This window comes from Culex quinquefasciatus, chromosome 3, assembly GCF_015732765.1.
Source record: "Culex quinquefasciatus strain JHB chromosome 3, VPISU_Cqui_1.0_pri_paternal, whole genome shotgun sequence".
Classification (NCBI taxonomy): domain Eukaryota; kingdom Metazoa; phylum Arthropoda; class Insecta; order Diptera; family Culicidae; genus Culex; species Culex quinquefasciatus.
This window is the reverse complement of record NC_051863.1, coordinates 46,006,904-46,021,144: the sequence shown is the minus strand read 5'-3', so window position 1 is coordinate 46,021,144 and position 14,241 is coordinate 46,006,904. Positions and strand designations below refer to the sequence as shown.

Below are 14,241 nucleotides of genomic sequence, written 5' to 3'. Positions count from 1 at the left end.
GAGGGGCTCTCGTCGCAGCTTGCGTTGGCCGATGCCTTGGTCAACCGGGGCCGATGAACCCTTTCGCGCGCCGTGTGGTGGAGGCTTTCGGCAACCGGACTCCACCGGAGATCTGCGGCATCCGCGTGTAATTGGGATATAATGGCCGTTGATGTGTTTTGCTATTTCGCATTCGCAGCATCTCTTGGACTTGGACTCTTGGCTGGTGAATGCTCGATTTCTCGGGGCACGTGTGTTACATAAATGGTCATCGGACTGGGCGAAGACTTCATCATCGCTATACGGAGTGGTGCGGATTGGTCAGCTGGGGTCTCTGTTGTGGATCACTCTGTTGTGGGGCCAAATACCACGCAGATCACGTATCGTCGCTTTGAATGAAGTGATTGTTGTGAACGGTATCTTTCAACCATTGAGGAAAAATACAGTTTTGTGTGTGGGGAATCCTTTTGACCTCGAGAGCGCTGAATGAGTGTGACAATAATGGGTTGGAGATGTTGGGTAATCTAGGGTAATGAGATATGAGTGTGTAATATAGAGGGAGAATTTGTCAGATTTGAATTGATGAATTTTGATTTATTTTCATTAAATATCTTTAAAAAACATGCATTTTATTCAAAATTTTGCGTTCCCTTGATTAATCTTTTTTAATCACCAACTAATTTGAACAGTCCATAAACCCAGCATGATTCGTTAAACTTGAGCCAAAAAGCCCAATTTTTGCCCATTTTCAAACCACAACCGAACATGAGGGGTGGTCCGTAAGGCCAATCGGCCCGGACTTGAAGATGGACTGGCTGACGATAATGATGGGAAAAGTGGCGCCGCTCAATTACGGAACCCACCAGTGCATTAATTAGTGGAAATTATGTTAATTTTTGGCTGGGCTCGCTTTGATGATTTTGAATTTGGGTGAGATCGAAAGTGCGATTTCAAAGGCAGTTAATTTTCGGAATGAATTGGAAGAAATTTGGAAGGGGTTTGAAAAGTTGCCATTTGATACTAGGTAGGAATGTCATAAAAAAATTATAGACGAGCAAAAAGAAATTTAATTTAACCCAAAAAGGTCTACGCATACAAATTTGCTGCGTAATCTAAACCGTTATACACAGTTAGAAACCTTTGGTCGTCCAAGAATGTAGCCGCAATCAAGCTGTCGTCAGAATGCCTTCTTCTATGCAGAGATTGAAATCTAGAATCTAGCGAAAGACCAAAACAACGTAAACAAATTTTATGGTCCTCCAGGTCCAACCTGCGTCCACGTGCCCAAGTGCGTCATAAAAATTCCCCTCCAAATTGCCAACATTTTTGCGCAGAAAAATTCCAAGTTCTGCCGCCGTGCCCATCTTCAACGATTTTTTTTTGTGAGGAACCGCTGAAGTAGCAGCCGACCCAAGGTCTGTCACGGAATTCAGGTTATTATCATTCCCAGGAGCGGACGGAACCGGAATGCTCAAGTGGCGAAGAATCTGCATATCGCGAGGAGAGCCGGGATCGACGACGAGGGGTTCGGCGACGACCGAAATACGTGAGAAATTTGCCCAAGCTTATCCGGGGCGGAGATGTTTTGCATTCAGACGACCTTCCTTCGGGCAGCAGTTAGAGATGACAGGGCTGTAGATCACACTTCGTCGTGGTCGTGTTACGTTGTCGCACGGGATTTTTTGTTAAGATTTAGTTAGGAGAGCCATTTTGTATTTTTAATTGACCATTTTGACCTTCACATATCCCAACCCTAAGATGTTCAATTCCCGAGCAGACGGAAATAACTTGGGAAGGTCAGTTTTTGATATTGTGAGAAGATCGAAATATGTTATTGGGATGATCGGATTAGTTGTTAAAATAACAAAAATCAATAACAAAGATTTGTTCGAAGAATAACTTAAACTGTTATTATGTTGTTGTTGCAATAACAAACCAATAACACAGAAGGAATCATGAAGGAATAACAAGATTTGTTATTTTGTGCGGAGAGGTGCAGCAGCATAATAACAAAAAATGTTATTGAACTGGTAAGTCTCCGTAACAAAAAAAGTTATTGTTTTGGTTTATTTGTAATTTGCAAATAAACCTGCAGTTGCCATAACTCCTCTGTACTAGTCAGGGCTGCAGAGTCGGGTACTTCCAAGCGACTTTGAATCCATACTTTGAAGACAACTCCGACTCTGGATGCAGGATATGACGTCAACGACGACTTCAGCTCTCCAAAAATACCCGACTTCACAGATTCCGACTCCAAGTAAAAGTTGCTGAAAATTAGATGAATCCGATGCAGTCTCCGAGGTCACACTCCAGCTCGAACTTCAACGTCAGCTCCGACTTCCTGGCTCTGTGAAAATAATAACAGTTTTTGTTATTCACACATCAAAAATTCTCAATAAATTAATCAATTCCGTTTGGGAATATAACAAAATAAAAAAAAAGAACTCTCAAAAGTTAATTTATCGGATTAATTTTAGCTTGAAACCCCATTTCATGGTGAAATAATGACCCCGATGAAATTGGTCAAAATTATTTCATAGTTCTAGCCTCTAGGGGGTATATCAAATAATTAAAAAAATCAACTTTCAAAATTTCAACTTTTTAGAATAATTTTAGCTTAAGGACCCCATTTCATGGCCAAAATAATGACCCTGACGAAATTGGTCAAAATTATCCCATAGTTCTAACCATTTTAAACAAAGTCCTTTAGGGGGTATATCAAATAATTCTGGAGTTTTTTTTGAAAAGGACCAATAAACCAAATTTCCAGTTTTTGCTTTTTGGGTGTTTTTTAATACCCCTGACTCAAGGCGGTTTCAAAAACACCCAAAAAGCAAAAACTGGAAATTTGGTTTTTTGGTCCTTTTCAAAAAAAACTCCAGAATTAAAAAAATCAACTTTCAAAATTTCAACTTTCAAAATTTCAACTTTTTAGAATAATTTAAGCTTAAGGACCCCATTTCATGGCCAAAATAATGACCCCGACGAAATTGGTCAAAATTATCCCATAGTTCTAACCATTTTAAACTAAGTCCTTTAGGGGGTATATCAAATAATTAAAAAAATCAACATTCAAAATTTCAGCTTTTTAGAATAATTTTAGCTTAAGGACCCCATTTCATGACCAAAATAATGACCCTGACGAAATTGGTCAAAATTATCCCATAGTTCTAACCATTTTAAACTAAGTCCTTTAGGGGGTATATCAAATAATTAAAAAAATCTACTTTCAAAATTTCAACTTTTTAGAATAATTTTAGCTTAAGGACCCCATTTCATGGCCAAAATAATGACCCTGACGAAATTGGTCAAAATTATCCCATAGTTCTAACCATTTTAAACTAAGTCCTTTAGGGGGTATATCAAATAATTAAAAAAATCAACTTTCAAAATTTCAACTTTTTAGAATAATTTTAGCTTAAGGACCCCATTTCATGGCCAAAATAATGACCCTGACGAAATTGGTCAAAATTATCCCATAGTTTTAGCCAATTTTAACAAAGTCCCTTAGGGGGTATATCAAATAATTAAAAAAATCAACTTTCAAAATGTCAACTTTCTAGAATAATTTTAGCTTAAGGACCCCATTTCATGGCCAAAATAATGACCCCGACGAAATTGGTCAAAATTATCCCATAGTTCTAGCCAATTTTAGTAAAGTCCCTTAGGGGGTATATCAAATAATTTAAAAAATCAGCTTTCAAAATTTCAACTTTTTAGAATAATTTTAGGACCTCATTTCATGACCAAAATAATGACCCTGACGAAATTGGTAAAAATCATCCCATAGTTCTTACCATTTTTAGCAAAGTCCCTTAGGGGGTATATCAAATAATTAAAAAAATCAACTTTCAAAATTTCAACATTTTAGAATAATTTCAGCTTAAGGACCCCATTTCATGGCCAAAATAATGACCCCGACGAAATTGGTCAAAATTATCCCATAGTTCTTGCCAATTTTAGTAGAGTCCCTTAGGGGGTATATCAAATAATTAAAAAAATCAACTTTCAAAATTTCAACTTTTTAGAATAATTTTAGCTTAAGGACCCCATTTCATGGCCAAAATAAGGACCCCGACGAAATTAGACAAAATTATCTCAAAGATCTAAACATATGTATGTAACAAAAGAAAAAATAATAACAGATTGTGTTATGGACACTTAGAAACTTTTCCATTTGGGCGATTTATGGTACTTTTATTTCTAAGTCAGTATACCGAACGAATAACAAATTTTGTTATTAGGAGAGTTTTTGAAATGTATAACATTTCCTCTTATTAGCGTGTTATTAAACATTTTCAATATAATATCACTTCAATACCAAATTTTGTTATTTTATCAGAAACTGTTATTATTTTTTCTTCTTGAAGTTGAACTTCAGGATAAAATAATAACAATTTTTGTTATTTTAACAGGATTTGTTATTGAAATATTATTAATTTTGTTATTACCGTCTGCCCGGGTTTATTCACTTTATTTGAATCTTGATATGAAATACAGTTCAGATTAAGCTTTTTCAATTTTCAGTTTGACGCCATTTTGTTACTCTTGTTTACACTGCACGCTTTTGTTTTTGTTTATCCAAAGTCAAACATTAAATATTGTTTTCCCGAAACGTCAAAAAGCGCCATACGACAACATAGCACGATCGCGTTGACTCGGTCCGGTGGAGATCATCGAACGGTGGGCAAATTTCTCTTCAGGCTTGTCAATTAAGAATTCATCATCGAATTAGAGAAACTCGATAGTGGGTTGAGAATTGGGAAACGGGGAAATTTGTCGAGATCCTGTTGAAATCATGGCCTAAATGGCCAAGCCTATAACCAAATCTATGATTCATATAATTTTTAATGAATATATCTTATATCGAAATGGTAATTTAAAAACTCCTTTTATGATTTTCTTCTTTAACATTTTAGTATTTTTATGCATTTATCTTACCAGTTTTTGTTTATTTATTTTTTAATAATGAACCTATTCTTAAACCTTCAATCAGTATTTTTTGCATGTTTAATATTTTCTCATATTTTCTAGAACCTAAATTTTGTTTGTAAAATTGTATCACTGGGTTTTCAGGTGCAACAAATTGTATTCAAAGAGATGAACTGCAAAATTCATCTGAAGAAGTGGGAAAAAAGCTTGCAAACCATAATATTTGGTTAGGGGGTTCACAAATCACTGATGAAATCACATAAAACAAGTGAAATCCTCAAAACAATAATTCAACAAATCGATGGATCTCTTCTGATAATCTTGCTAGGATTCATATCTGGTTAGTACAACAGAACATAGAAGCTATGAAATGTTCTTTATATTGCTTTAGTCAAAAGTTACATCTGGGAAGGGGTACATCTTTTATGTCAGAAAAAAATGTGTAATTTTACCTCTGAAAATGAGTAATTTTACCACTTTTCAGGTGTAATGTCCCTTTTTTAGTCTAAATTGTGGTTAAATTACACCATAAAAGAGTAGATAACCTTCCAAAATTACACCTTCAAAATTTACATTATTTTTTACACAGTGTAGACCACAGGTCACAATTGTATAATTATCAACAATAATCTTTTCTTGTTTTTAAAGCAAGAAAAAAGGCACGTTTTGAGCTGAAGAAATCGTGGACTTACTTTTATATGGAGATATGGATTGAAAATCATATTTTTCCGTTTAATTTTTTTCCAAAATTTTTTTTTACAATTCATCGCTTATTTTTCATATATGGACATTAGGGTGCTCAGAAAAAATGACCCTCTGCTCCACAAGCGGAAAACGGTTTTTTGGGTTGTTTTAAGCATACACGGAGAAAAAAGAGTTCCCAAAATCGTGAACAAGCGTTCATGAAAATGGGAACCACGAACAAAGTGTTCAAATTTCATGGTACGTTTTTCAAAATCGTACCATGGAATTTGAACACTTTGTTCGAGGTTCCCATTTTCATGAACGCTTGTTCACGAATTTAGGAACTCTTTTTTCTCCGTGTATGTGTAAATTTTGAGCGAAATTGGTTGGGATTAACCCATTGATATCCGAGCCTAAAGTTGGTGAAAAAAATGTTTTTCATACAAAAATGACTTTTTTAAATCGCTAATAACTTTTCAGGATCGAGTTTTTCAGCTTTGGAATGTTCTACAAAATTGTAGAGCATTAAATTTCCAATAAGAATTCCACTTTTGAGAATATTTGCATGGAAAAAGCGCACCGTGCAGACCAAACCGTAAGAAACTTGGGTTTTCCATACATTTTTTCGATTTTTCCCATACAAACTTCACCTCCGAGTATCAATGGGTAAATGATGACCGATTTTGCTCATATTTGGCACAGAGTCCTAAAATAGGTCAAGGAACAATATTCAGCTTGTGGAGCAAGGTTTTGAAAAAAAGTCCCATATTCTGGGCACCCTAATGGACATGGACTGGACTACACAAATCTCTACAATTTTTACAGATGGACATTTTTGAAATCTGACAGTTGCTGAGATATAGCATTACAAAAAAATTGATATTGACAGAGCCGTACCTTGGGTCCACGGCACCCTTGGCGAAACATCAATTTGGCGCCTCTCCCAAATTTACGAGCATTTTAATACATTGATGTTAATTTTCAATGATTGCTTCAACGAGTTTTGATTTTATAATTTAATTTAGAGACCTTATGACTAAATTCAGGAGCACAGTTATTTTATGTTTCGTTTTTTAAATAATATGAGACAGGCTGAATTAAAAATTATTGTAGGAATAAAGTTGCAAGAATATTTTCTCAGATTTCATTAAAATCGATTATTACATCAGGGTTTTGTTTTTTTTTTAATTTATTTTTCAGATTAATGCACAGAATTCTCAATGATTAAAAATAATGCGACCCGATGGAAAGGCATCGAAAATCAGACTGGCGCAACTGTCTTCGAGACAACCAGAGCCAAGGTATGTAGATTAGATAAGGTAAAGCGGAAATTCCCAGCTGTCAAAATAGTTAGCACAAAACCCGGATTTTATATGGAGAATTTCAGAAAAGTGAAAATTTGACCATTTTACGGGCAAATTTCACCGATTTTTTCTGTGAGGTTGTTAAGCATGCCAAACTGAACCAAAAAACGCGTTTAGTTGAATTTATTTTTTTGAAAAAATTATTTGTGTTCAATTTGGCATGCTTAGAAACCCCACAGAAAAAGAATCCGGTTAAAATTGCCCAGAAAATGGTCGAATGCTTCACTTTTCTGAAAATCTCCATATAAAATCCGGGTTTCGTGCTAACTATTTTGACAGCTTGAAAACCCGCCTTACCTTATTTATCTACATACCCTGAACCAGAGCCAGCCGTACCTTCATAGATACACGCAGGCAGGTGAAAAAATCGAAAAACACACCGACGTCGAACGTAAAAAAATCTTATTATGAAGATATGATTGTTTTTTTTTTTTCATTTTTAGTGGTTTGCCCATACAATGCTCGATTTTTTTTCATAATTTGACCTTTTTTAATTATTAATGTTTTGTATAATTTTCTTTTTCATTTTTTTATATTTTAATTCGTTAAATTAAATTTTATATTCTATAAAATTATTTTTTTGCACAAAGCAAACCTGTTTCCATAAAACAAAAAATATTAATATAAAATATTTTTTTGTTCAAAGTTAATAAGTTTACAACACCGGTTAACTGCCCACCATTGAAAAAAACGGCTAATATCCACTTTTGGCAAAAACGAGATATTAGCACCAGGTGGTAGAGGACGTTCCAACGCATCTTATGGAACTTGAATTTTACTGAAATAGTGTCTAGACTTGGCTGCCGGTGCAAAAAACCAAACGGCTAATATGCCACTCTTATGGGAAATTACCTTGACGGAGATTTTGTGTCAAACACTAAAACGCGTTTTTCTCGGAATACTTGATTTGGCATAATAGCCGAATTTTCAATTATGGGCAGTTAAGCTAAAACTAAAAAAGTGATGTTCAGAACAACTTGTGGGTTCTTATAATATTGATCTTATTGGTGAAAATTTACAGCAGTTTTCCTATTTTAAAACTCTAGTATTTTGGAAAAGCGCATGTAAATTTTAATGCACAAAGTTGCTTAAAAGGGGAAATCATGCTGAAAACATTTCAAAGGCCATTTTTAAAAAACTCAGGAATGTCCAAATTTCAAAAGAAAGGTATATGCTTTAATATTAAAATAATTCCCATCTCAAAGAAGCTCAAAATATGACCATATTTTTCACAATTTGGCTGATTGTAGTTCACAGCAAAATTAACATGCAAATAACATACAGTGGGACAATTTTTAGTCGGGAAGGTATGACTCTAACTTCATTATGCAACTGTCCAAACATTAATGCTGTTTTTATTTTGAGAAGCTCTTCTAAAACCCCTTCAACTTTCTGCCTTTTGAGCGCCCCTTATATGATGAAAAAATAAATTTAGCATTAAGTATGAAATAGATTTTGGCGCCCCTACTTTTTTTTATATTTTAAACCAATTATCTAGTTATTTGTAGTTCTACTTTACATTTTTTTTTTCAAATACCTAATGGGGATGTTATGACTGACATGCACATTTTGTACAATCATCGATTTCGGTGCGATTTTTCTAGGTTCTTAACGATCGTAATGTTTGTTGTCGTTATCGAAAATCGGTAGTTTTATCGGCTCTTAGTAATTAGCGATAACAGAAAGTATAATAACTTCTTAAAAAAAAATCAGTCAAAACCTTTGCAGTCTTTTTCCATTTTTTAAATGATGTAAAAAAAATCAAGTTATGCTACTTTTCTTAATTTGCAATATTGGAACATAAAAAATCTCTTTTTTGATCCTGCTGTTTATTCGACCGTATCAGTATTTTTTTTAGGTTAGGTTTGGCTTTTGGTTTGTTTGGGGAATCAAAACACTTGTATGTACTCTTCATCCGACGTTTCGACCCGTTTTGAGCCTTTTTCAAGGAATCTAGGGGTAGATTTATTGGGTAAGGCACAAACACATAAAAAAATTTACACTCTCTTTTTTGAGTGATTTCACCTAAAAAGTGTTTAAAATTTTTAACCTGATGAAAATTCTCCAGAAACTGATTAAAATGCAACAATTCCTGATACAACATTACACATTTTTTGACACAAAACCTTTCACCATTCCCTGATGAATATTACTTTCATTTTTGAGTATTTAACGATGCAAAAGTTCGTTAGTTTTAAATTTTCAATTAGATATATTTCAAATACCGCTTGATATTTACAATATTTGTAGAAAGGATAATGTACATTGGATAATGGATATCTGCCTAAGCGAAAATTTTGTATAGATTTTCATTTGATTAGATTTAACGATAATTTGTAAAAAAAACAGTGTACAACATTTAATAAACCTTTTTTCAAATACAGAATTTTATGGAAATTTTAATATTTTGAACAAAAATTATTATACAGTGCATATCTGTTTAAACGATGCTTTGTTTCAAACCTATATTGCAAATGAGGTAAATTCTATTATTTTTAAAAGAGCAATATTTTGTTCAAAATTAGATATTCAATACTAGAAACTCTAAACTATTAAACTATTTATAATTACGGCTAGTTTTTTTTTAAATATTATTTTATTTTATTTCTAAGCTAATAAAGCACATATTCATGAAAATATATTCAAATCAACTAAAACTAAAAACAACTAAAACAATGTTTTCGTGAACAAAAGTTGTCTAACTTCACCTTTGATGAAAAACTAAGTCAAATTATAAGGGTGTAGGGGAGTGTGGGGTAATTTGGATACCCTAAGGAAATTTCTCTGTTACGGGCTGTATGGATATGTTAAAGGAATGTGGATGACACCAGAGGATAATAGAGACCATATTTGATGGAAAAATGTCATTCATTTAGATAAATTTTGATGAAAAACCCATTTTTATCGCAAAAATTAAAAGGTGTCCAAATTACCCCCACATTTTTGTGGGATAATTTGGACATGCCTTGTGGGGTAATATGAACACCTTTTGTGGGGTAATTTGGACACACGTTGAAGAATAAGTTTAACATTTGATTTTTTGAGCATGTTTTTTATCCTTCAACCTGGTTTTGTAATTGCTTCATATTTTGAAGTGTTGCTTACAATATTTCATCTAAGGTTTAAATAATGATTTTGTGATAGAACTATAATTCAATAGGAAGATAACAAATAGTTCGGTGTAGTATACATAATTTAATCATTAATACTGAAATGATTTAAACATTGATTTTGGATCAGGCACACTATACTAAAAGGATAAAATGCACAATTTGTATACGTACATATCTCAGGCATCGTCTAAGCAACCCCCTTAAACAAAAAATGTCCACTTTTTTGCCATATAACTCCTGCAAAACCTTATTTCCTTGAAGGTTAGGATATTAGAATTTAAGGCAGTGTCAACCGGCCTTTGGAAACTTTTACACATTATATCAAAACTACTTTACCTATTCCAACTTTTTTGGTTTGTGCATACTCCTAGGCCATTACTAGTACTAGCCTTATCACTTAAATTGCCGTTTTCATTTTATATCCGAAGAAAACGTGATTTTTAAAGGGGTGTCCAAATTACCCCCACTGTCCATATTACCCCAAACTCCCCTATCTGTTAATATAGTTAATATAGAGTTTATATTAACAAACCAGTTTTAAGGACAGCTACCAACATTGTTTGGAGACTTGTACGGACGAACCAATTTTTAGTCAAACCAACAATTTCGACAATTTTTATTTCATAATCTCGAAACGTATTCAAATACCGCGTTCAAATTTCTGCAATACTCAAATGATATCGCGCTAGGTTTTACAAGCTGACGTCATTTACAACTCTATAATGATTTTGAAGTCCATGTTAACACCGATCTATGATGGTCCATGAAAACGGCTCATGCTGGCTCATAAACCTATAATAGTTCTAAATCTTTATCCTTCTTCACCCCTGCCGCACCGTTAACTACAACACCGGCCGCACCGGCGCGCACGCACCGCGTCAAGGGCACTGACCAACGCAGAATGTCCTGCGCTAATCGTGCCATGTTTGCCAATAGTTTTAAGCCACGCACCGGCCGAGCGCCGGCTCCTACGTGCCTCGAATACCCGCACAATCAATCCGTTACCGGCCCTCGGAAGTCTTTGCGCGGCGGAACTTACCGTCTAGTTTGCCTTGGTATCGACTGCGTCCAGCACACTGGAACGTGGTTGAAATGTTTGTAGCTGCGACCTCCTCCTGCTCCTGCTCCTCCGCTTATCGGAGGTTGTGACTGGATCATTGTTGGGTCCGGATCGGCGGATAATCCGCCGTACTGCGGCGGCAGTGAGTACAGATTGCCGTTGCGTTGCGGGTTGGAGTGGTGATGGTGGTGGTGATGTTGGTGACCGTGATGGTTGTGATGCATCGAGTGCATTTGGTGGTGGTGGGTCATTGGCGTCGATGCGTGACAGTACTTGTAGATGTTGTTGGTCGAGAGGGACGAGTGGCGGTACGGGTGGTTCTGGAGCGGTTGATGCTGGAGCGATTGATGCTGTGGCGGCGCCTGGTGGCGCGGATCAACCGAGACACGTACGAACCGGCCGGCCAGGACGTCGCCGTGGCTGTTGACCATGTCGACCAGGTGGGGGGACATTCCGCCACCGGGTGGTTCGTAGGGGTTTGTGTGGTGTAGATTAGCGCGGTTCATGGAATCCACCGACTGGGATCGCTTCTGGTAGTAATAGCTTCCCAGGGGAGGTGGCGGTGCACGTGTCTTAATTCGACGGTAACGGATCTGCTGGGAAGCTTGCTGGTTGTTGGGGTTTTGCTTCTGCGGTTGGAGTCCCGTTGGAGGTCGTCCCAGGGTAGTCTTCTCGAGCTTGCTGCGAAGTTCGTTCTCGATCTCTCCGTCAAGGCAGAGGATGCTCTCGGGGCCACTGTCCTTGGCCAGCGGACCACCGTCCTGGGTTCGCCGTGCGATCTGTGTGTGCTGAACTCCATCGCGATCGGTTCGCTGCAGAACGTCGAACGCCGGTGCAGTCTGCGCCGTTCCGTGCTCCGAATCCGTCGAGATACGGTCCGGGTCACTCTCGAAACCCTCGTCCAACGAGCGGGTCGGACTCAGGATCGGCTTTGAGCGAATCTCCGCTTTGCTCTCCATCGCGTCCTCGTCTCTATCGTCTGACTATCTACCCCTCAAAAAAAATAACAACACTCAAATCTCTCACTTCCTGTCGCTGTATTATTTTCCAGTCGGCGACCACAAAGCACTACCGGCCATCATCATCGGCCTTCTTCACACTTACGTACACACGAGAAAAAAAAGCCCCAAACAAAACGCACAAACCCCGTCCCGTCACACTAGAGTAACTCCTCACCGGGGGCCCTTTCGATTTCAGGCCCGATCTTCCCTGCACCGTCAAATCTCAGAACCTCGTCTTCGTCTCCACCGAACCAAATCGCGAAAAGCGAAACTTTTCACCGCTCGCTGATTTTTCTTCTTCAAAACCCCTTAGCTATTGTACGGAATCACCTGGCCAAACGCCGATCCTCGCAACGCTCAAAACAATAACACAACCTTCCCGCGAGCCTGTTCCACCACCCGACTCCTCTTCGTCGTCCTCGCCGTTGACGAATTCCCGAATTCCTCACACCACAGCACGTCAAGTTTCGCAACCACACTTCGGGAATATCTCTTCACCGCGCGATCGCGCCCTCCTTTCACTTGTTGTTATCACACACTCTCTCTCGCGCGCGCGCGCGAATGATCTGCGATCGCGGGAGTAAATCTTACGTTCGCGAGTAGACTCGTGAGTTCAGCGCCTCAACGATGCGATTTGGGCGGCCGTCGAAGGTAGACTAACCCGCACACGTGCAGGTGAGCCAGGTGGCGATCCACTTGACTTGATCGCGCGTTGATTTGCGGAGAGGGAGAGCGAGCTTTCGGAGCTTTTACGAGAGAGAGTGAAGCTTCCGGAGCGACGAGTACAATGTTGCTGAGACCGGCGAAAAAGTGTGAATGAAACCTGTTTTTTTTCAGCGAATCATGTGCGCGCGAATTGACTCTCTCAAGCCAGAGAATCGTTCAATCTCTCGCAACTCTCAGTTCAAACAGTGAAAAAGAAATGTGAGAGTGGTGAAAGAGAGATGCAAACGAAACGACGGTGACGACGGCGAATTGTCCCAATGAGGGGGAGAGTTGGCTGAGAGGTGGCGTGAAAAGCTTGGGTGGTAATGTAATAACTGGAAAGATTAGTTAATGGTATCGGGTTTAGCCACTTTTACCGAAACATACGGCGGCGGCGGCGGATCTTGTTCCCGCTCGGTTAATGTAAGTATGACAACTGGCCATAGGAAATTTAGTCAGAACGCGTTTGACACACGTACATTCCCGACTACTGTAAACATTTTTTATCATAACTCCGGACTCCGGCAACCAAATTTCGTAACAATGCAGATAGTGGTCTGTCAAACAAATCGCGTTTGTTATTGTTTACAACCTGCGACAAGATAGCACGATCACGTTCAAATGAACATATTTGTTGTGTTTAAAATATAATAAAACTTTCCATCCTAACCCTCCAACAAATTTGTCAGAGGCTCAGCAAAAAGGTTCCAGAAAACGAAGCTCTGCCATCCAATGTGCCCCCCCATATTTTCCGTTTCCCAGGAAATGTTTAAAATTCAAGCGGAAGTAAATATTTTTTTAACTTTTAGGACCATTTTTCTAATTTACAAAAAAGAAAAAAACAACTAATGAACTCCATTTTATTTTATTCAATTCAACTTATTGTTTTTATCGAATTTATCAGTACGTCTGAAAATTTCATGTCAATATTCATTTTAGATGATATTAATTGAAGGTTTAGGGATTTAGTTCAAGCTAAACAATTTAAAATGAGATTCCTAATTGTTTTTTCGTGATTCGATTATCCAAAGTAAATTTTCCTGAGGTTTTAGTATAATCGAGTCTGGACTGTAATTATGTTTAGAACATCATTTCAGGTGATCCTGTCACTATTTATCTTTCAAGTTGATGTCTTAGTAAACTCTTCAGTTTCGTCAAGGTATGATATATTTGACCTTTCTGAACACATTCCAATAAACAGAATTGAATTTTAGTGAATTTCCTGCTAACAAATAGACCGAGCCACGTAGCCCAGTGGTAACGCTTCCGCCTCGTAAGCGGTAGATCAGGGTTCAAATCCCGGCTCGGACCAACACAACCGGCGATTTTTTCCCTTCTGGATTCGATTGCTTAGTAAAGGGAAGGTCGTCACAAACTGGACCTTATCACGACACCTTAGGAAG

General features: G+C 37.5%; 1 protein-coding gene across 1 annotated transcript in view; it reads right to left on the bottom strand.

The window, feature by feature from the left end:
• Positions 1 to 12,784, bottom strand: part of LOC119768692 (homeobox protein caupolican) — a 195,423-nt gene extending 182,639 nt beyond the window's left edge. Inside the window, exon 1 of the mRNA XM_038259274.1 lies at positions 11,112 to 12,784. Coding sequence (XP_038115202.1) covers positions 11,112 to 12,091 — 980 coding nt within the window. The 5' untranslated portion in view covers positions 12,092 to 12,784. The remainder of the gene's footprint in view (positions 1 to 11,111) is intronic.
• Positions 12,785 to 14,241: the final 1,457 nt, after the last annotated feature.